The 24,279-nt window shown below is 43.2% G+C and overlaps 1 protein-coding gene and 2 long non-coding RNA genes across 4 annotated transcripts in view; 1 reads left to right on the top strand and 2 right to left on the bottom strand.

The window, feature by feature from the left end:
* LOC119827934 overlaps positions 1-8,807 on the bottom strand; it is a 30,343-nt gene extending 21,536 nt beyond the window's left edge. For both annotated transcript variants that reach the window (XR_005287730.1, XR_005287731.1), the window contains exons 1-3: positions 7,082-8,807; positions 6,716-6,891; positions 4,785-4,914 (exon numbers count right to left, since the gene is read on the bottom strand). This is a non-coding gene — a long non-coding RNA (uncharacterized LOC119827934). The remainder of the gene's footprint in view (positions 1-4,784; positions 4,915-6,715; positions 6,892-7,081) is intronic.
* Positions 1-14,870, top strand: part of Synpr (synaptoporin) — a 319,444-nt gene extending 304,574 nt beyond the window's left edge. Inside the window, exons 5-6 of the mRNA XM_038349891.1 lie at positions 6,758-6,949; positions 14,613-14,870. Coding sequence (XP_038205819.1) covers positions 6,758-6,949; positions 14,613-14,870 — 450 coding nt within the window. The remainder of the gene's footprint in view (positions 1-6,757; positions 6,950-14,612) is intronic.
* Positions 8,811-24,279, bottom strand: part of LOC119827936 — a 31,060-nt gene continuing 15,591 nt past the window's right edge. The window contains exons 2-3 of the long non-coding RNA XR_005287732.1: positions 22,015-22,112; positions 8,811-10,231 (exon numbers count right to left, since the gene is read on the bottom strand). This is a non-coding gene — a long non-coding RNA (uncharacterized LOC119827936). The remainder of the gene's footprint in view (positions 10,232-22,014; positions 22,113-24,279) is intronic.

Raw genomic sequence — 24,279 nt, 5'->3', positions numbered from 1 at the left:
GGAAGTTGCAGTTCAGCGTAGGTGCTCTCTGGTGCAGTTCCTCTCCGTTGTAAAGCTCTTTGTTATTTTATTTGAGGAGAATCCCTGCCACTGCTGAAGGGGCACGTGTGCCAAGGCCACTACCACCACCATTGGTGTCCTGATCTCATGCCATGTTTTACACTAATAGAATATGTTCTTCATTTAAAATCAAGTATAATTTATTCCTGAACATTATTACTTGCTGAATGATCATGAAACATTTCCACAAAGATAACATTGTATAATATTGGGACCATACGATATATTTATTCATTCATCCATCCATCCATTCACTCATTCACGCACTGTCTCATTCAATACATCTTAGCCATGTTTTTCTGCCCAAGAACCAAGAAGGAGCAAGGCAGGCAAAGCTCATGCCCTTGAATTGAAATCCTGTGTAGAAAAATGGGTGGTGGCGGCAAATGACTGTATTTTTTGAATTTTGAAAAGTGCTTAAGAAATAAAAGTCAAGGCATAGGCATAAGGGGTCTGTATAGGGGAGGTCACCCTCAGCCAGGATATGTTAAGTTGATAAATAAACCATGAGTCTGTGGGGGGGGGATAAAGGACTCTGTGCAGGGGCTGCTGAGGAGAAAGGCCCTTCTGCCCATGCGCACAGGTTTCTACCCTCCTGCTTCTGCTTCAGCACATGAGAAACATCTCCTCTTACATCTATTCATTCTTTTGAGAATCATCGCTGACCAATGCCTTGTGCATCAAAGCAAAAACGCTGCCCACAAAATGCACAGATTCTAGTTTGGGGTAAGCAGCTAAAACAAAGAAATATTCACCAGGTCTTTAAAAAGGAAGCTGAGAAAATGAGACCTGGAAAGGGTGGCTAGGGAGTCAGTGTGGGAAATCCTCTCCGTATTGCTTAGCTGTGTGGCCCCTGAGAACACGGAAGTTCCAGCTGAGGTTGTTAAGGGTGAAAAGGAAGCAAGCCCCGCGGTTCTAAGCCAGGGTCTGTCCCAGGTGAAATCTCTGAGTTGCATGTGTTCTGGGTGGGTTAGGGTAACAGCTAGGAAGCCTGTGCATTGCGTGGAGATGTGGGAGGACCAGGAAGGCACTTTGCAGCCAAAGAGCAGCCAGCTCAGGGTTCTTTAGAACCCTCTGTGTGGTCTTTGGGATTTGTTCTCAGGGAGGGGCTATGACTGGCAGGTTTTGAGCTGAGAATGTACACTCAGCATTGCACTCCTGCTAAAAATAATTACTCTACCCACCATGCTAGGAATAGATACACATTCATAAATAGTGTTGTACAGCCATCACTTAAATGGTGGAACATGGTTTTCCCCACCATAAGACAGAGCTGGTTTCCAAGACTGGTGAATTTTTGCAATAGTGCCTTGTTCAGAATCTCTGCTGTCCCACTTGCTGAGAGGTCTGTCGCCCGAGGTACATGCACAGCCGTGACATCTCTGTTCATAGCTGCATGTTTTCTTATTTTCTCTGTTGTTTCTTGGGGAATACTAAGGTTTCCATCCTCTCCCCAGTCACCTTTTCCTTTGCATAGTGATAAATATTGTTTACAGGAGCTCATTTCCTCCTCCAAATGTCCCATGAGAAGATGCTCGTATTTCCACCTACAGGGGTAAACTGAGACCTTAGAAAGTCTAGCAAATTTCCCTGAACATGAAAGTATAAGATTAAGGATTCAAATCTAAATCTGTCCAGGGCCAGGCTGAGCTTCTAACTTATGCAGGAGAGAAATTATGAGGCACCTCCTGTACACTGTACTTCTAGAAAGATAAGATGTTGGATCAGGTCCCCAAAGCACAGTATTTAGTCCAACGACACAGTCCCTGAGTTCAGTAAGGAAGTTAATTCCTCTACAGAAGAGTGCTTCATTAACTTAAACTAAGCAGAATCTCAAATCTTTTGAAAAAAAGTTTCAATATATCCTTTTTACATCTATGTATTTATTTATTTAGTTAGTTTGTGTGTGTATGCGCGTGCACGTGCACGCACACCCTGCATTGCACCCATGAAAGCAAATTCTCTTCCCTCCTCCCACCACATGGGTTCTGACAATCAGACTCGGGTCATCAGTCTTGATAGAAAGTATCTTTCCTAACTGAGTCAAGTCACTGGCCCTTGAGAACCTTTTTTTAATACATTTGTTTGAGGTAGGAAGCTCTTCTTAAAGTAGAAGTTAGATGAAGCATATTGCAGTCAAACACACAGACCCTGGAGACAGATGGCCAGGCTTAGAATCCTGGATCCCCTATCAATTAATTCAGGCTTCAGGCAATTTATTTAACATCCTGGCACATCAGTTTCCTCAATTACAAAATGAGAACAAGATTAGCATGTGTTTCACAATGCTTTTATCAGGATTGAGTTAATCCAAATGAATCTGGACTAACACAGCGCATAGTAAGTGCTCAGTAAATATTAGTTTGGCATAATTTTCTCCATTATCCAATTGAAAGGCCTCATGGAATTCTATACTGACATGTTTATTAATTCTTTGAGAATTTCATAAAACTTGAGTCATAGAACAAGAAGTCCAAGGGTGCTGACTAGAGACTTTACCCTACTGAAGAGATTTCATGGATGCTATGCCCAGGACTTCAGGAGAAAAGTAACTAACAACCTTACCCAATAAGGAATCCTGTGAACTACAGCAATGGCTAGCCTGGCAAGACATGGCCACTGGTGCACAAGTACCGTGGACATCATGCAAATGACCAAACACGTTCTGATTGGATTTAAAGCCTGATCCACAAGATGAAATCTATACCACGATCGAGCCAAGAACCCATGGCTAGACAGATCATAGACCCTAAGAGAAAACCTGCTATTATTATTCCGCTAAATGGACAGAATCCTGTTCCTATACCCTACTGGCATTTTTAACAAGTCTGTCTTTAATTGTAACGAGTATAAATTAAGAAAAGTACTGTCCTGTACTTGGAGCTATGTGATAACAATGGGCTCTAATGAATACGTAACAGTGAAGGGCACAGCCCTGCATGTTCTTGTCTCTGCTAAGAGTTTCCTCAAGACTTTTGCATGTTACCCAAACCGTACTATATGAATACATGAATGAAATCAGACACTATGTATTCACTCCTTAGAAGATGTAACATCATTAAAATGTCAAATCTCCCCCAACTAATCTTTGGATTAAAAACACTTCCAACTTCATAGGTGGCATAACGGCCCTGCAAAGATGCCCCCATCCTCATCCTTGGAACTTGTAGCTGTATCATATGGCATGGCAAGAGGAGATTAACAATGCAGATAGAACTCAGATTTCTGAGAGAGTTTTAAACTAGTGATCAGAAAATGTAACCATGAGGCCTCGAAAGGGAAAAGGAAGGCTGGGAAGTCACTGTCAGGAAGATGCCATGTTGGGAAGAAGACTGGCCATTGCTGCTTGAACAAAGACGACCACGAGCAGCGGGAACGGGTAGCTTTGATGAACAAGGAGAAGATGGTGGAGTCTCCCTAGAGCCTACCAAAAGACCTGCGACCCTGCCAACACTTTTACTTGACCTTGGTGTCCCTTCTTTTAGATTTATTGATCTATAAATACATAAGTGTCAATTCATACTGCCAGAATAATGAAGAACAGACTAAGGTGACAGATTTGACATGAACAGAAAGTTGACATTTGACACACTCAGATCACACCCAGCTGCTAGGTGTGAACTGCATTATTAATGCTAAGACAGCTGTAGAGAGCATATCTGTATGCTTGCACTTTAAATGCCTGCATTTGTCCAGAAATATTTCAGAAAGCTTACAAGCGTACATACAACTCAAAGTGAAAATGATTAGTTATGAGAAGGACATAAGGAAGAAGTATGGGAGTAGAAAACAGGAATAGGGAGGACCCCATGCCACAGAGGCCCTGTGAATGGATCACATTTTGACCCTAAACACTGTTGAGCTTAACATTGTAATGGAAACCAGTGAGCTATATAACTCACAACAACCGCTGGATCCAAAAGAATATCTGCTCTGAAGATTTAGCCAATCTTAGCTGTGAGACTTTGAGGACATTCTCTAGAAGGCCACACCTAACAAACAGTTGTTAGGAATAGCATCACTTAGAGTGTCATGGCTTCCCCAACACAGGTCACGAGTCTTAATGAAAAGTCATGCAGGTATGCCTGAGTGCGGGACAATGCAAGCAGAATACACCATGTGGTACAATTTGAAAAAAGGGGGGAGGGAGGGAGGGAGAGGGGGAGGAAGGGAGAAAGAGAGAGAGATACAGGAGTGGGCAGGGCCCTTTTAAAAGGGAGCTTAGTGAATGTGCTCTTAAGGTGCTCTTAGTGACTACTGCTGGGATGTACACCCCCAGGTCAAGCCAGTACAGATGCCTGAATATTAACACCATGCCCCATGGGAGAAAAGAAACAGCAGCTTTCCCTGTGGGTGTTTCACATTTGCTGGTTTCCTTTCGAGGTTGACTCTTATTATTTTGGGTAAACAAACACGGTGTATTTAAATAACAACACATCAGTATAGTAGGTCTAAGATTTGCTCTCTTGGGTCAAAACAGTCTAGGGTTAGCAATCCCACCTGCCCCCACACCCTGCCAAAAAGGATGGAAGAAATACCCTATTAGAAGCTCAGAGACATTCCTCTATTTTCTTTTTTTTAATTTTTGAAATTACACTTACTTATTTGTGTGTGTGCACGCCTGGTTTACATACACACATAGCACAGCAAACCCATGAAGCTCAGAGGCTAACATGCAGGAGTCAGTTCTTTTCTTCCACTGTGTAGGTCCGGGCATCACTCACCTCATCAAGCTTGGTAGTAAGTTTCTTCTCCCACTAAGCCATCTCGTTGGCTGTGGAGACCTTTCTCCTAAATAACAACATTCTCATGTCCTAGACTTGTGCTTGGTAATGGTGAAAGAGCTTCTGCTCCCTGCAGACAGAGCAGGTAGTTTTCATGGTTAGATAGACCTCGTTCTGCTATTTTTATGTGTTATACTTCAGTTGCCTTGGACCTCAGTTTTGTTGCCTTTAAAATGAGTATAAAAATACAATATAGCCAGGGCATGGTGGTGCATGTCTTTAATCCCAGCACTCTTTGAGGCATAGGCAGGTAGATCTCTGTGAGTTTGAGGCCAAACTGGTCTACAAAGGGAGTTCCGGGACAGCCAGGACTACAAAGAGAGACCCTGTCTCAAAACAAAACCAAAAAAACACAATATAACATGATTATTACAAACATAAGCCCATAGTAAGCGAAAATACAACAGCTAGTACTGTTCTGACTAACAGTTCAGTACCTGTGTCTGTTAAATTAACAAATAAATGAGCTGATAAATATTGGCATCCAGGAGTCTTTGGTCTCTAAGTGTTTAAAACCATCACAGCACAGCAAGGACTTGGGGTCAGTAGTTAGAATGCCTATCATTACATGTAGAATGCCTATCATCAGAACATGTAGAATGCCTATCATCAGTACATGTAGAATGCCTATCATCATTACATGTAGAATGCCTATCATCAGTACATGTAGAATGCCTATCATCAGTACATGTAGAATGCCTATCATTACATGTAGAATGCCTATCATCATTACATGTAGAATGCTTATCATCATTACATGTAGAATGCCTACCATTACATGTAGAATGCCTACCATTACATGTAGAATGCCTATCATTACATGTAGACTGCCTATTATTACATGTAGAATGCCTACCATTACATGTAGAGACTCAGACATGCTTCAACCATCTCTGACTTATTTTACCAAATGCAAATGGGATGCTTTGGGGGAATGTAGCACAATTTCTAATTGGTCTTAATAATAAAAATCCAGAGTCAGAGATGAGGGAGTGAAATCTGAGAGATCAGAGAGAATCAGAGTAGGCACCCACTAGTTCTTACCCCTGTGAAATTCTGATGGAATGGGGTATTCTGTCTCTACAAGGCCTCAGACAGAATGCCTGGAGCTCCTATCTCCTCCTGCCTTATATTCCTCTCTCCGCCCAGCCATACCCCTTCCTGTTTCTATCTCCCTAGTGTTGGGATTAAAGACCTGTGACTTTTGACTCCCAAATACTAGGACTAAAGGTGTGAGCCACCACCACCTAGCTGTTTCTCTTTGATACTGGATCAATCATAGGCCAGGGTGGTCATGAACTCACAGAGATCCATCTGCCTCTGTCTCCCAAGTACTGGGGTTAAAGGTGTGTGCCGCTATTTCCTGGTCTCTATGGCTAACTCGTGGCTAGCTCTGCGCTCTGAACCTCAGGTGAACTTTATTTGTTAGATCACAAACAAACTAGTACCACAGCAGAACAATAAGGTAAGGATTCCACAGTTCTTGAGCTCATTGCTGAGAATGAAAGTAAAACAGGCTTTCAGTAAATAACAATATAGTTGCGTGTCATGGTGCATGCTTTTAATCCCAGCACTGGGGACACAAAGGTTGGAAGATCTCTGTGAGTTCCAGGCTAGCCTACTCCACAGAAGGGGGTTCCAGGATAATGTGGACTACAAAGAGAGACCATATTTCAAAAAACAAAACTAAATAACAATATAATCATTTATGTCACATAAGTATATATATAGTATCAAGAAACTTTATTTATTTATTTATCTATTTATTTATTTTGGAGTATCTCTAGGTCCTAAGGCTATGGAATCTTAGAATTTTCAAAAAAAAAAAAACAGTACTTGCATAAATTAATAGGTTTGTTTCTGGAACTCACAGCTGTTGTTTGTTTGTTTTTTCCTGTCTTTTCTCTGTGAAGGATTTCATTGTCACTGTGGTCTTTTCGTTCTTGTGGTTGGTCGGCTCATCTGCTTGGGCGAAAGGACTGTCTGACGTCAAAGTGGCGACCGACCCAAATGAAGTCTTGTTACTGATGTCCGCTTGCAAGCAGCCCTACAACAAATGCATGGCTGTCCACAGCCCTGTCATGTCCAGCTTAAACACATCTGTGGTAAGTACTTCCTCACTAAGCTTGCTTTCCCAAGTCTTTCCCTGACGGTCAGTGATGAAGAAAAACACCCCCAAAGCCACTCTGGACCTTTCTGCCTCCAAAACCAGGCCAATCAAAAGAGGAAAATCTCACCGACAGGGAAGACGATATTTGAGCCTTCTCGATCTTCATCGTCAAAAGCCACATGCTGTCATGCTGCTGATTACAGTTTTTAATAAAATCCCAGCAGTTATTAGCAGCTGTGGCTTAGCTTACAGTCAAGTGAAAATTCTAAGCCAGAGCTGATATGAAACCTAAATGTTAAGGCTGAAGCCTGCCAGAAGTTAAAAAAAGAATATTTGTTAACTCAGATGTTTCCTGGAAGGAAAACATTTTATTAAAGTCACACATGGAACATAGCAAACCGGTTGGAGAAAAATATGCAGACTTAGTAGGGAACAAGAGGAAATGCGGGGCTTAAAAAAGTACTTAGAATAATTGTGTCTCTTCTCCCTCCTCCAGTTTGGCTGCTCAGTAGCCCTAGAAAAGATGCACTAAATTAGCTGAACAAAATCAAATATTGTCTCATCTAGAGTACGGACCTTACAGAAAAGGACGAATACTAACAGTTGGAGAGAGGCTAAATTGCATTCCTAATTTATATGTGGAAGCAATTGTGCTGCTCCACAGAAGGAAGCTGCATAAGATAAAGACAAGCTAGAATGTCAGCAAAGGGAAGAATTGCCGCCGTGTGGGAGCCTCTGCCATGTTCACTAAAGGAACACTCGCCGGCAAACGTGAAGAACTGAGGCTCCAAAGTTAACCTGTATCCCTGCAGCTTCCTGAAATTCAGTCAGGGAAGAGGGCCACAAAGAGAGGAAGGGGTGCTCTATACCTTCTGATTTTCCTTAAATCTTTCCTTGGTGCAGCAGTCACCAAGGAAAATTAACTATGCCCGGGATCTTGCAAACATTCTTACATCTTGCTGTCCACACTTGGGAGTGACAACTTGTGAGTGTGTATTCACATCTATAGTGATTTCTGTAGCTGCTTTATAGACAGAACTGAAGACATAATTGTGGCTCTGATCTCTCAAAATCTAAGAAAAAAAATTGCTTGACATGTTTAACCAATCAAGTAAATGCTGTTTGCCAACTGCTACCTTGATAATCCATGTCCCTGTTAGTTATGACACCCCACATGGCCTCATCATGCCTCATGTTCTAATGAAATTTAGAGTAGGAGGTAGGACTTAGAGATGAAGAGTACAAGTTCCCCTAACTCTCACAGCAATGTGAACGTGTGGAAGGAATGGCCTGCTGGGTTGTCCCTGTGTCCTTGCCAGCCAAGCCCCTGACAGTTCTAAGAGCTCATTCAGACCAACTCCAGAAAAGCTTACCGTGTTCTTTAGACCCTTTTCTGGGACTAGTGTCTGTACTCATTCAGATATCTGCACTGTAAATAGAAACTGGCTCCAATGTCACCATGAAAAGGATAGTTTCTGAAGAGATACCATGAACCCGCTAAGATCTGAAGAGATGGGAACGGAAGATTCTAGAGCCGCTCCTCAACTCCCAACATCAGATAACTAAACTATTGTCTCTCTGAGTTGCCTAGTGGTGTGGCTCTTACCTAACCTCCCACTTTTCTCCTCCAGTGGGAAAAGTCCCAGGACGGACCTCAAGTGATTGAACTAAAGCATCACACTGCAAGGAAAAGGGAATTATGTATTACTGTCACAAGGGAAAGATATTAATCAGTCAACACAGGTTTTTGAATTAAAAGTATGCTCGCCTTCAAGTCACATTGAGCTATCTCAAGCAAAACCCAAAAATAATTAGAAAAACTGGAAGCGTTCCCTAGAGTAGAATCCAGAGCTGGAAGCTCAGGTCAAGAGACCTGGCCTTTCAAATTCTCCACCTTTTACGCTTGTGTGTGCATCTGTTAAAGGCACTGCCTGTCTTGAGAGCCTCCTTCTCCAAATAGAGTTTTAATTGTTTTCTTGTGTATATGGGAGGAGGTCGGTACCTTCAGTTTCTCATTGTGTGTTTCTTTTCAGAGAAGCAGCTTTGGCCAGTGAGATAGCTCAGTGGGTCACAGGTGCTCACTGCCTGAGCTCGGTGACCCTTTCCCAAAACTCAGAAGAAGAAGAGAGAACAGACTCCACAAAATTGTCCTGACTTCCACATGCGTACCATGGTGTATGTGTGCATGCACACAGACACAGACACACACACACACACACACACACACACAGAGAGAGAGAGAGAGAGAGAGAGAGAGAGAGAGAGAATGAGAATGGATAAATATTTTTTTAAAGGGGGGGGGCACTTAGACTGAATTTACCCCACTCAGATCCAGTTACAAATGCCTGAATGTTTACTCAAGAGCATCCCACTGGCTTTTCCAGGGTCAGGTGTCCACCCCAGTCTCATTAATTGTAGGCTATAGGCTTTAGGAACTGTGCAGTCAATACATGGCTCACAGAATTCACACTGCTGGGCCGGTGCAAGCTCTGAAGAAGGAAACATATACTCACCACCATGTGTGATCTCTGCAAGAAAAACAGTCAAGAAACAACAGATTTTCTACAGTGGTTAAAAGAAAAAAGAAAAAAAGGTTTTTTTTTTTTTTTTTTTGCCATTTGTGACTTCACAGTAGCCCTAAAATAAAGGAAGGTATTTAGACATTTCAGAGGCAGGAAGATGCTCTTAAGGATTCTAGAAAATGTTTCTGGGTTTAACCATATTAATGGTAGAACTCAAGCCAAACTCTCCCAATGCAGTCACTACTCCAAAGAGCTAAAGGCACAGTGCTGGAGTGGTCTTCTCGAAGGAGTCCTGGCTCTATTGGGCAGTCTAGAGGTGGTATATGAACACAAGCCTGCTCAAACCTCCACGCCACCATCTTTAAACTGCAGATAGTTATGCAGCAGACTTGAAACTGCTGAGAGAAGGCAATCCATGGGGAAAACCCATAGCATGCTGCCCAATCTGTGGGCAGTGCTCATTAAGGGCCACCTTACTTGGGGTGATCACTTCTTCTATGGTGGGGGGAAGATGCGGTAATAGCCCAGTTTTTAGCCATCCTTTACTAAGTATAACTATGTTTTGTCTGCCATTTCTACTTCTGCTTTTCCAGCTTTACTGCAGGGAAATCAATCATCACCTTTATAGATGCCCACATTTTACCTCTCAATTCTTTCCCACGTACAGTTGCATGCCCTCTTTCTGATGTCTTCGCATCTGAGTTTTGTTGGGTAGAGGTCACTTATTTGGTCCCAGCTGCCCGGCTAGCTTAGACCTGAAATAATCACACAAACTGTATTAATCAAGTCATTGCTTGACCCATTAGCTGTAGCTTCTTATTGGCTAATTCTTACATCTTAATTTAATGCATCTCCATTATTACTGTGTGTATCACCATGAGGTCATGGCCTACCAACAAAGTTTCAGCATGTCTATCTCTAGCGGCAGAACCATGGCATCCCTCTGACTCTGCCTTCTCCCTCCCAGCATTCAGCCTAGCTTTTCCCTGTCTATCTAAGTTCTGCCTTGATATAGGTCCAAAGCAGTTTCTTTATTCATTAATGGTAATCACAGCGCATAGAGGGGACTCCCACATCAGAGCTTGAATCAAATTCTCTCCTTTCGAAGACTCATGTGTTCCTAAATGTGTTGACCAATGTGGATTTGGGGTACCTCCATGCTGACGGTGACAGAAAGCCAGTGTTCCTTGCATCCTCCCAGAGCGATGCTCCATACTCTTAATTTTAATGTGGAACTTTTTAAAAAACCAAGTAGTAGCAAGTAAATAGGAAATAATGAAGACAATCAAACAGATAAAATCATGTCCCTGAACAGGGCCATTCCTTCATATCAGAAGATATCATTTCATAATTTTTTGATTCGTATATTGGCATATACTTACAATGGTAGAATTAAACCAAGATCTCTCTTTTAATGGAAAATATCCTAATTACTGTACACATGATATAAATGCCATGTGTATAAATTTCACTAGTAGTTGCCTAATTCATTTTGATTAAGCAACTATTATACATTATTTATTTATGTTTCATATCTTCCTTGGAAAACCACCTAAGGCTCTATATTAAAGTTAAAAGAAAAAAGAATTTGCGATGGAAAACCAAGAGGGGAGAAGAGAGGGAGGCAGAGAGAAAAGGGCTCCAGGTAAATCAGTTTTCAATTGCATCAGTTGGGAGCCTACACTGATGTCATTTCTCAAGAGCACGTCTTCACACACTCGACGGTGACACTCAGCTGGACATAACGCATGGACAACTGTAGAACGGGAGTGAAACTGATTTACCATTTAGTGCTCACTGATGTGTCCGACTTTTTGCATATCCACATGAATACTCTCAGCTGTCCCCCAAGACAGAAATGTTACCTTCATTCAGCTTGCTATGCAAGCAGTACTTTAACATACCTGCTGTTAAAATAATAATGACTTTTGTAACACCCTTGGTCCATACCCTTAAAATCCCACATACTAAGGACACCAGCATTACTCTCTCTCCCCCGACCTCCCTCTCTCTCATGCAAGCATGTACACAACACTCCAGACTAACCAAAAAGTCATTTAAACTGACAGTGTCACGCTAGAATAATGATCAAATATACTCTAATGTTACCCGTATGCACCATGCTGTTGTTTAACAATAGAGTTGTTAAAATAGACTGTCTCTTATCTAGTCAATCAATGAACAACAGCTATATTAGAGAACTCCTTTCTAAGCCCCGTGTATTGAAAAAGTCTTGCTTCTTTCTGTCAAATAGCTGGCCCTGGCGAAGCAGCACGGGTCCTCAGACTGCCCAGCACCTTTCATGAGAAGTGGGAATTCCCATAGGAAAGCCTCGCACCTACTTCTTACCAAACCTTCCACTTCTCTGTATCCTGCATTCCGTTCAGAGTCTGTTTTAGGATTCACATCTCGCTGAGGTCCCAGAGAAGATGTGTCGAGTCAGCAGGGGGTGGAGGAGGCAGGCAAGATCTGAGGATGAATTCGGACAGCTGCCAGCAGCATTTATTGAAAAGAAAGGCTCTACCTTTTTTACTCAATAGTTTAGCCACAGGCAAGGTTGAAAGTGGGCTCAAGAATTCAGGGACAGAAAGTGGACACTAACTTCATTACAGCATCTTTCCTGAGACATAGCATTAGGTTCAGCAAGTACCTAAATGCCTGTTGTTCTCAAACCGGTCGCTCCACCAGGAGCTCTCTTACATAAACGTAAGAACCACACGTTCCTCCTGTCAGAGATAAGGAGAATGGGAAGCAGAAACTTCCCTCAAGCCCCTGAGAAAATGGAGGCTCTTTCCCAGATGCCTGACCTTGGGAAAAGGACTTCTGTGGGGACCAGACATGCCACTACAATTTAAGAACAAGTTTTACTCCTCCAGGGGCTCAAGGCAGCATGAGCACCGACTTGTTCCTTAATTGCATCCCTTTGTGTCTTAGTCTTACTACATGGGCCTATTCCACTCATACGCTTTCAAAAGGGAAGGCCCTGATGTCTTGCTCTTCCCTATTAAACCATGCCATTGTGATTTCTCTGTATCTAGTAGCTGAATACTGGCCCTTAATGGCCTCAGACTGGGGAACAGGATTGTAGGCAGTTCTTCCTTGGGGTCAGCTGTGTCTGGTTAGTAATCTCTGACTTTCCTGTTCTGCGTGTAATCAGCAGGGCCCGGTGGGATTCCTGTGTGCAGCCAGCATGCTTTCCATAGTGGTGATTAAGGAGGACCACCTTTTTACACATTGTCATCCTTTAAATCCCATACAAAATCTCCCCGAGGAAAAGGCATTCGGGAACTTCCGCATGAGAATTAATAAAAACGAATGGAAGAGGGTGCTGGGGAATGGGGAACCACAATGCTGGAACTTTGTCAGGCAGCAGTGACCTCCATGAGGTCCGCACCACCTCCCCCTTTCTGGTTTTTTAATTTAGACATCATGTTGAAGATATCTACTGGGGCTTGTCGGCGGCCAGAGGATGGCCAGAAGGATGAGGATGCGCACAATGGTTAGCATAATGCCCAATTTGCTAATAAATGACGGAAAGGCTTTTCCGGTCACAAAGGAATTTAAGGAATTTATAAATCTTTCCATCGCCTCAGAAGCTGAGAGAGATTGTAATTTAGCATAACTTAATTGCAGCAATTTGATTATGTAAGGTCTGTAAATCCATAAGGAAATCAGGATGATTCCACAAGACCCTAAGTTGAGTCTGGACTTGAGGCCACAGAACCTCTGAGGAGTTACGGGGAGAGGAACGGCACAAACCTATGTAAAATGTGAACGGTCAGAGGTGGGACGTCTGCCCTTGGGTTTTCAAGTTTGATTCCCTATGAATCAGACTGCTTCCTCCAGAGCGCTAGCCCTATCTTCAAGGTTTCTGTCTGTTCCTTCAGAACCAAGGTCAAAGACATCTTATATGATTAACATCAGCACTATGTATGTACCTGTTGTACTAAGGAGGTTGTTGACGCTGCCGCAGCTCTCATAATACTGAGAGCAGTAATATCCAGTAACGCAGCATGTCCCCGGCGGGGACCTACTAAAAGATTAGAAATCTCTTCCACAGCGTAAACTACAAGATGATCCTACCAGGGTTGGCTAAGATTAACTGGCAGAAGTACCTGTGGAGGCTATCTAATTACAATGTAACTGTCAGCATCATGAGAAGAATTTATACAATTAGTAACAATACATTGTTCAAGTGCAGGCCAGTCCCTAGGCTGGCCAGTTCAGGGTAAAGGGTAAGGTATGTGAGTCATTCTCTGTCATAGGTAGGGACTGAGGGCTATTGGGAGAACCTGGCAGCCGGGTCCAGCTCTGATATGTTAAATTGTTAAATAAGGCCCTTCAGCCCTTTGTCCTGGGTTTGGAACCTGACAGCCCAGTCTTTTTGCTGACAATCCGTGATAATGGATGACGACAAAATCATCTATGACTACTGCCTGCTGACATTGTAACATCAAAGCTGGAACGTTAGCCAAGTCCGGGGAGAGCAGCTGTTTCGCTTGCTGTCCAGGTTCTGTAGGACCTTCTGGAGCTAGGGCTGTGCAGGCAGCAGCAGGGACAGTTTGCAGTCTTTAATTGGGTGGAAATCTGTTGGAACCGATTTACATTAGGGTCAGAAAATAGAGACAAAGGGTTTTTTTTCCTCTTAGGTTTATATTTGAAACTCCCAGGTCCACGGTGCTGGTAGCTAGGGGAGTGAAGTCCCAAGACCAAGGAAAGAGGACATTCCCACCCCCTCAAGAATAGGCAAATGGGGAAACGGGCTGTTGATTGGCAGTACTTATCTGGAGTCCCTCTGGTCTGTGAGAGGTGGATTGCCGTTGCTTGTAATCTCTAGTGTGACCTGAATCAGATGATTTTCTTTGTTTCCATATTTTTAATATAGACATATAATGTAGAGTAATACTGGTCTCTTAGACCAGGTGGATCAATATATAAAAGCCCTTCATGTAGTGCCTGGCATATCGAAAGTATTTAGAAATCCTACATTAAATAGTGGTTCTGAATAAAAAAAAATCGAATAAACTTCAAAAGTAAAGTGCAGGATCACCCACGGCACTGTGAGGAATTGCTGTAAATGGAATCTTCTAGCATTTCTATCCAGTCTTTTAACCTCTTGCTCTGATTGTCCTTCAGGTCTTTGGGTTTTTGAACTTTATCCTCTGGGCCGGCAACATTTGGTTTGTCTTCAAGGAGACCGGCTGGCATTCCTCGGGACAGAGATACCTGTCTGACCCCATGGAGAAGCACTCCAGCAGCTATAACCAGGGCGGGTACAACCAAGACAGCTATGGGTCAAGCGGTGGCTATGGCCAGCAGGCGAGTCTGGAGCCATCTTCTGATGAGTTTGGCCAACAGTCCACGGGCCCCACTTCCTTTAACAATCAGATGTAACCCAGTATCACCCAAATTCTTCTGGCGAGAGCCTCGCCACCTTTCGTTTCAGTCGCAGAGTAATTTTTTTAAGAGTTTCAATCAATTATTAATGCAGAGAAAGTTGAATGTAAATCAGAGATCTGTAGTCCTCATTAAGACAGAAAGGCCTGAGTGGTGATAAATGGTACTTAGAGACGAGATGTCATGAGGAGGAGATACATTATTCATCACAGTTGGATAATTAGAAAGTACCTTGCTATATACACACATAATTTTGTGGTCATTCTGTATGTGTGTTGAAATAGTGGAAGCATTTTGTAGCTTAACGTCTCTAATATGTAATGTGCATTAATAACTTCAGTAGTATTGAGTTTTTCTATGTGTTTGGTTGCAAGAGACATTTTAACGATTTCTAGAAGACTATTTGGTAAGCTACAACATGCATGTGTTAGTGTTTTTTAGTTTAGACCCTTTAGGACTATAAATATGTTTAGGTAACTATTCTGTACCGTTTTCACTTGATGAAACAACGTTTATATGACGTAACGCATGCATAAGCACTTTCTCACTCAATAAACATCTGACTGTATTTCTAAAGATTTTTCAGTTTGCATCATGAGTTTGTTAAGTGGGTGTTTAAAGACATGTATGCACTACTTTGTAGACTTTGCAAGTTTGTCTTTCTGACTTTACCTAAATTCTGAATGCATTAGAGCCAAGGTCTGGAGGGTTTCTCTGTTTGTAGATAGTATTCTGTATGGTAACTGCCCAGTATTTATCTGATTTCCTTAAGTATATATTTACATTCTTGTAACTTCCTATGGCGTTTTGTGGCTCTTACCCTGTGAGCCAGGAGTGATAAGGCACAATGACCCTATGCTTGTAGAGTGGCATTTTCTTAGCACGCAGAGATGCAGCTTTAAACATCACAGTTTAAGTAGTACTAAGAAATGTGTTCTATAGTCCTACGTGACCAGTCAAACATCTGACTTTGTTTACTTTTAAAGCTAAAATGTTGCTCAATTCAATTATTAGAAATATCAAGTTATAGCTTGACAGAATTATTTATTTAGGTTTGTCTATCACCCATAAATTGTATGGCTTCCCTATGCCACTCTATCCCAAAGAGGGTCCTCATGAAAGGCTGTCCAGAATATATTCATTATCAAGGAAATGCCAATCTTCATTTCTTCATGTTAATTCAATTGAAACAAGGCCCAACAGGCAGGGCAAGCTAAGCATATGTGTTGTTTCTAGATAGTCATAACTGATGTACAAATTCTTTCTGTAATCTGTGACATTGGAAGCTGTTTAGCACAAAATAGCCTGTCTCAAATGCTGTCTGTAACCAGATTCTTAAATCCTGTTGGATAAATCTGTATTGTGATATCTCTTTGACCTCAATAAAGTTGTTGCATACAACCTGGCTGAACAATGAAGAATCACAACTCTGGGGCCTCGTTGGCCTTAACATGGAGAGAATAAAGGTTAAATGTGATGCTTCTAGCATCCTCACCCCTGTCTCCTGCTCCCTCCCCCGCTCCTGCTTCCCGATCCAGCGTTCTTTGCTTAGTTAACCTCTGACCTAGTCTGACCACCCAAGCACTTTTCACTGCTCCAGTCAAGGAAGGAATACTGGTTTAAGAAGGCAGAAACAGGCTCTAGTATAAGAAATCTGCATTCTAATAGGACAGAACTGGGTTAAAATAGTCTCACCCTTGTTACAATGTATGTGATACCGGCACCATCTTCCCCAGAAGCATCTGTCTGAGCTAGTCAGGGAGAAAAATGAAGGAGCTTCAGGCTTGAGCACCACCAACTTTACGAGGCCAGGGCAGAAGGAAGCATCCCACCGCGGAGTAGAGCCAGGCAGATTTGAGCTCTGATAGCAGGAGGCAAGTGGGATAGACAGGGTTGCCAAAGCATAGAGACTGGGGGATGATTCACGGAAGGCAAACCTGCCTAGGCATACAGGGGTAAAAGCTACTTGGAGGCCACAATTAGGACTTCTATCTTTATCTGAAAGAAACTTAATGAAGGTACTTGAAAGAATTTTTTAGCCGGCAGAGGACGGGTTGGGTGGGGGTGTGACACTATGAGAGTATTTTGAAAAGAGTTTTTGGAATGATATCAGAAACTATTGTGTGGATAATGAGGTGCAAGAGCACCCGAAAGAAAGCTTTCCTCGTACTGGGGAAGAAAAGCTTAGCCCCCTAAAGGCTGACATCACCTGCTTCACAGTGAGTGAGAGGTGCAGCTGACTGTCACAGGTCCATGCCTGCTCTGCCCTGTTTTTTCAGGTTCCTAGCTGGAGACTTCTACCTTCTGCTCAGTGCAGGAGGAGAAAGTGACCTCTTCTTCATACATAGTCATGAGCTCTCCAAAGCTCAGACCCCACCTTGATAGACTGTCACAGGTCCAAAGCCCTTTGGGGCTCTGACAAACAGAATTCCCTGATTGAGATTACAGACATGCCTTCACAGTCCACTGCAGGGGCACTGTAAAATGCTGCCTTTATCAAACAGGGATTTCACTAAACTGGCTTAGTCCACTGGGTTTCAGGAAAGAGACAAAGATTTGTCCTTTATGGAGAAGGAAAAAGCAAGGAATAATCGGTGTAGTCGGGAGGCCTGAGACCACCAAGATTGAGTATGGAGTCTCCAGATGCCAACTTATTTTCTTCCTTGGAGAGTTGAAGTGTGCAGGTAGGAAGGGTGGACCGGGTGATCAGACCGCCTAAGTTAGAATCCCCACCCTGCCACTCTCGTGACTCCGTTTTCTTCCCAAGTGACTTCTCCACAAAGTTCTGTGTCGCTTCCATACCCACAATCTCCAGGCACTGACAGTCTGGAAGCAGAAGGAAGCTAAGGCTCTAGGGACCACCTTGGGCACGTGGGAGGCTACCAATGTGCCTGGGAAAACCCTTAAGGTCTGATTCTTTCGGTTGCCCAATCTCTATCCTGCAGCTCAGGGTACAAACCCTGAAGATTGTTTTTAGGGGAAAAGGTAAGCCATTCAAAGGAACTAGAGCACACGGTGTGCAATGTCCAGACATGAGACCTCACAAACCGGAGCCCCTGACAGAAGCAGCTTGCTTGAGAGGTGATTCTAGGAAGCCAACCAGGGTGACAAATGGAAAATCTAAGAAAAAAGGAAGAAATTAAAAAAAAAACAACATCAATAAAAAGGTGTATTCCTAGTGTTGCTGATGAAGGCAGGGGAAATTTGGTCCATCACAACCTCAGAGCAACATTGCTCTGGAATTTTTTCATCAAGAAATAGGAAGCCAGACTGGGTGTAACTCAGCCAGTAGCTGCTTGTATACAGACCAGAGTTCAGTTCCCAGAATGCATATGGCAAGTGGGGCATCATGGTGCACCCGGGTTCTGTGGCCAGTCAGCCTAGCCTGGGAGGACAGTGGCCTCAAAAAGGAAGATGAAAAAGCAAAACAAACAAACAAAACGCCCAAGGCAGATGGCTAACAAGGAATGACACCTGAAGTTGCTCTTCATCCTCCACATGTATGTTCGTGGAGATGTGCAACCCTCCCCCACACAAAATTAACTTTTTAAGAAAATTGTGAAAGATACTCTGAGGTATCCAGAAGAAAGTAGGGTTGTAAAAGCTACCCACTGGCGACCCCCCAGTGGTGGAGTCTGCCCACTTAAGGTGAGTTTACATAAGAGGAGCACCTGCCAGTAAACACTAAACACTTCAGACTATGGGCCAGAGATAGGACCTGGACATAAATCCTTCCGTGACTGCCTTCAATTCCTGGAGAAGTGAACACAGAGAAGGAAAAAAGAGACCCTTGGAGGTGCCTGCGTGATGGAGGTCACTGTCAACACGAGCAGGCACTATCCGTCCTTCAGGCTGTGGCTGGTATCGTGGGTTCACCACGGGAAAGCACTATAAAGCAACAAAGCGCCTACTCCCTTGGTCACCGCCACTACTGCGATTACTCAGCCGATGAAACTGGCCTGCAAAAGTTTACCCCAAGGATTGGAGACAAGAGATTATCTGGTTGCATGTGGGAAAAGCTAATGAACTGTGTGACACTCAGTTCTGTCCGATGATTGGCTGGCAAAGTTGAATTAAGTGATGAGATCAAAACCTACTCAAACTGATGCAAGGCTGAGATTGTTACGGACCAAATTTCTCACTGTACTGAGCTGAGAGAAATTACAGTTGCTTGAACCTTTGGAGTTCATCTCAAGATTAGAAGACTCAGATAATAAGCAAGTCAACATATAAAATGAGGAAGAATAAGTTTGATGCTGCAGATAAAAAAAACAAGGGGGAGGGAAAGGGAATGGGACATCAGCAAGGACATCTCTCAGATGATCTGAAGCAGAGACTTGAAGGTTTATAGCCGATCACAGGCAAGTGTGCCTGGGAGCCTGAGGTGGGCACGAGGAAGCACTCAGTGCCTTTAAATTCAGGACAACTGGCACTGAGTCTAGTGATGCTAGGACATGCAAGGGAATAAAAAGACACAGGAGCTGAGGCTTTGAGAAGGGCAAGACTATGAAAGATCTTGGACACAAGAAGAGATCCCATTCTAAAAGACCAGGAAGTACACGGTTTCCAGCAACCGGCAAGGACCCAATTCCATTTCTCTTCTAGCAACTTCTAGGCTTTAACATTGTACTATGTACAGGGTCAATTCCAGGAGAAGCTGGGAGATGAATTCTTGGGATCCTATATTAATATTTCAACTTCTAATAAATGGGAATGTTGAGTCTTAGTCAGGGTCTCTATTGCTGTGAAGAGACACCAGGACCATGGCAACTCTTCTATTTTTGGTTGTGAGCCTAGCATTTAACAGCTGGGCCATCTCGCCAACCCCACAGCAACTCTTATAAAGTAGATATTTAATTGAAGTAGCTTGCTTAGTTTCAGAGGCTTACTTACTCTATCATCATGATGGAGAACATGGGGTATACAGGCAGGTGTGGTGCTGGAGGAATTGCTGAGAGTCCTTCATCTTGCAGGCCACAGGAAGTCAACTGAGACACTGGGCAGTATCCTGAGCATAGGAAATCTTAAAGCCCGCCCCCATAGTGACACACTTCCTCTACAAGGCCATAACCACTCCAAAAAAGCCATACTTCCTAATAGTGCCACTCCCTATGAGATTATGGGAGCCAATTACATTCAAACTACCACACTGAGATAGGTTCATTCATTCATCAATACTTACTGAGCTCCTGTTCATGCCAAGCACAGCTGTGGGTACTACACCCTTAGATTTCAGAGAGATGTGATCGGAGGAAGATAGTTCTGACCCCTGTACTTGTGAGTTGATAGCTTAGTATTGGTCAAAAGGTGCACACACAGATAATGAAATGAGATAAATTCAGATAATTATCAGAATGCTGGAGGAAGGTGGCACAGTATGCATCCCCATTAGTTCCCAAATAATAATGTGAAGGCCAGAGTTAATGTAAGAGGTAAATAAGAGGACCCTGCTATCTTTCAGCAATGACTCAGGTAGACAGCTGTCTGGGGGCCCCACATGCTGACACAAGAGCAAATCGTCATTTACAGAGAGTGTTTTGTGTTTTACAGTAGCCATAACATCCATGATTTCCTGTGAAACCAAGTGTCTTAAGTTGAACTCCTCCAGGAGGAGACCCCAAGTTAGAAAGAAAGTCAAGGGCAAAAAAGGACTTCAGAAACGGCAACAAAGACCATAGCAAAGTTGCTAAAATCCCTTCATTCTGGATAACTGCTGTGGCCAGGTTTTATTCTGTCAAAGAACATGGAAGTCAGTGCAGCAGCCCCACTGAGGGGCAAGGAGCCATGGCTGCTTGGAAGATGTGACCCCTTCTCCAGCCCATTTGGGTCACCCCACGCCTAGGCTATGACTAATGGAGAAAAATCCATATGTTATCTCAGGTGTTGATAGTTGGAAGCTGTGAAGCCAGAGGCGTGCGGTGGTCAGGTCTGCAAGGACATAAATGGCCACTAGAGTGTCTAGTGAGATATTGTCACATTACCTAGGACAATCAACTTGAGGCCCAGAAAAAAGACTTTAATATAAATCTCCTTTTTTTACATCTCTAAAAGGTGGCTTTTCTACTAACTACTGAGCCTACTTAATACACATATTTGACTTTGGCTCTAATGTGCAGTGTGATTTTAATAATGCCTGCACAGCAGTAGCATTGAATATGCACAGTGTGCTAGCCACTGGACTAAATCCACATTTAACCACAACGCTAGACTAAAGGTACCGGTGCTCTTCCTGCCTGACAGCTCAGGAAAAGCGATGCCCAAGGCAGTCATGAAGTAGCAGCATCCTTGTGAGCATCTTGCCTAACAAAAATTATCCCTAATTACTACCTGCTGAGTGTTGCTCTGGGCAGGAACCTCCCTGAACCCTCTGTGTGCTGTCCTAGTCAACGCTCACAAATGACACACACACAAAAAAAAAAACAAAACTATTTCCGTACTGACTCAGAAAGGGAGAAAACTGGCATTATTGGAGGTTATAGAGATGAGAGTATCCAAAACAATTTGATCTAAGTCACCGTTCTAGACTTTCTAGAACCTAGGATTCTGTATATCTTCTGTGGTTGGCTTATTAGACCAAGTTGCGATCAACAAGACACAGACTCTCAAGTGTTTCTTGGGACCTACTGTAAGGACACTCATCTCCCATAGCTGGAAACCAAGCTGTAGTCAGAACCATGTGCCACCATGGATAAGTTCATGCAGCATTCACTGAATAAATCAATTCCATCTTTAGGACTGCTGAAGGCCCAGATGAACTAATATTAATTATGTTACCTGCTTGAAATGGAGTTTCAAGAAAATGGCTTTCCTAGTTGTAGTACTTAGCTAAGTAAAGCAAGAGGTCATGAGAGAGTTACAAATTGTCCTTATTTTGCGGATACAAAAGAAATGGGATTGAAAGGGAAACAGGCACACAGAATATAGGACAAGGTAGAAGCCCCCATGTCCTGCTGCTCTGCCCAGAGAGATATGAACAACCCCACAAGCTTGCTTCCACTCCAACCTCCCAAGAAGACAAGAGAGATCCTTCTTTTCCATTATAAGAGATTGCATCTGCACACAGAAGCCATACCCTAAGGCTGGTACCAAAAAACCTATTGGCGGAAAGGAATTCCCACAACAGCTAAGTATTCTGCATTACCTGGTTTTAGTACTTAGTTAAGTATTCTTGGCACCTGCTACCAGCACATCTTTCCAAGGGTAGCCACGGAGTCTACTATTCCAAATGGTGACTCACCCCTGTGAATAATAAAAAAGGTGAAGGCCAAGCTCATAGAGCAAAGCTGACCTGCCTTCCAGGAAGGAATTGGTTTCTCTGAGATAAGTCTAGCGAAGCAATGACTTTAAAGGATTAAGTCGCCCCTGTCTGTGCTCTGGCTTATGGAGGAAGACAACCGTGGACACTTACAAGCCTAAGAGGCTTCCTAGTGCTAGAGATGTGGCCTTCAAGCCTTTGGTTGTCCATGTACTGATTGCTTGACCTTCACAGCTTATGAGGGTTTAACCGATGCTGTGAGCTCCACTCCCAAGCTCCCATAGACTGAGTGTCCTCTTCCCACTTCCTGGAGCCACTGTCCCTTGACCTCTCACCTGCTTCTGTGTTCATTTGGTGAACACAAGGAAAGCAAATACCAAACTGTTTCCACAGTTCACATCTGCCTTCTTTCCTGTAAACAGGCCTGGCTCGTGACTGCTCTTTTAAGTTTTGTCAATCAGGTTTTCGTCTGATTGGTCCACACAGTGGTTTTATTTTAGAATTTCACATATCCGGTGTCTGACAAGATGCATAAGGATGACTGCCTGTTTGACACGTCATTTGTTAACCTTGTTATCGCGATGATCCCATGACTTGTATTCAAATGTCACGGTTGTAGGAATATGCTTCCACCACGTTTATGAGCACGGCACCATACCTGCTCATGGGGAACACATTCTCCCCACTGACAATTGCCCCAGATGGAACCCGTGGTCTGACCTTTGTGTCAGGAGCTCAACACTGCATGCTATCTTTAGGCACTGGTAAACACTCTCATGGATCTTACGTGTAAATGGATTGTGTACATTCTGAGCATTTGAGTGTGTTAGCTTCAAGTCAGACCTTGCTTTCCTGCTCCCAGTGATCCTGGGAAATTCCTTGAGCATCTCGGGAGTCCCCAACTCGTCATCTACATAAATTAAAATAATTATCTCCACCTGCAGTATTCACTTGCTGCCAAGCAAATTACTCCAAACTTAGTGGCTTAATCCACAGTATCTACACCTCTGCAAGCTGGAAGTCCTACGGAGGTGCTAGAATTTGAGGGTCAAGAGTAATGTGTGTGTGTGTGTGTGTGTGTGTGTGTGTGTGTGTGTGTGTGTGTATTGAGATCCTTGCAAGAAGAACCAACTTCTTTGTCAATTCCAACTTTTAAGGATTGCCTATATTTTTTTGGTTCTTGGCCTTCCTTATCTATCTGTGAACGACAGGTCACGTTCATCTCAAATTGGATCTCTTCTGCTTTAATTGTGTTTACAATTGGGCTCATCGGTATAACCTGGGTATTTCCTCAATTTAAAGGCCAACTAATCCATAACTTCACTTTCATCAATGGTCTCATTGCTCTTCGATGTGGAGGATGAGCTAGATGGACATCGTAACCCTTATATTGCCTACCGCATTGTCCTGAAAATCAAACGATACAGCCTAGGGGCCGGAGAGACTGCTCAGGGAATAAGAGCACCCGCTGCACTTCCGTATAGCCCAATTCCCAGCACTCACTTCCAACAATCCATGTCGGCTGTAACTCCAGTTCCAGGGTCACCCAGCACTCTCTGGTGCCTGGGGACACCTACACATATGCAGTACACACACACACACACACACACAATGTTTACTCCAGTGCACACACAAAATACATAAATCTCTAAAAAATTATACAAGGCATCTTTTGTAAAAGACTCAGTCTTAGATCATGATATTGAGACTGATAATTGGTCCAATCCTTAGTTTGAAACATTTTGTTAGAAATCCATGAAATTTTGTTCTGCTCCCTGCTGAAATACCCTCAAATGCCACATGTCACTTAGGGTTGGAGTCACTGCATGCACTCCTGCATGCACCAAGGGCTTGCTTCGGTGTGTCTCTAGACCAACAGGATAGCTTACAAGGTCTGAAATGACTTACGGTCTTTACCTCCTTGTCATTTATGTCACCCCCCCCCCACTCAATTACCAGTTCTCTGTAAGGCTAGGCCCTTACTGGATTGCTGTATGTCTATACCTCTCTCTAGCTAGAACAGTGTACCTGGTATTCAAACACATGAAATAAATGCAGTATAGCACTGCATTGTATAAATTATTCTATTATTTCATAAAATATGCAAACTAGTATAGATGATATATTGACTAGCTAGTAAGGAAAGTCATC

The sequence above is a fragment of the Arvicola amphibius genome, chromosome 12 (assembly GCF_903992535.2).
Source record: "Arvicola amphibius chromosome 12, mArvAmp1.2, whole genome shotgun sequence".
Lineage (NCBI taxonomy): Eukaryota > Metazoa > Chordata > Mammalia > Rodentia > Cricetidae > Arvicola > Arvicola amphibius.
This window is presented reverse-complemented; position numbering and strand designations above follow the sequence as displayed.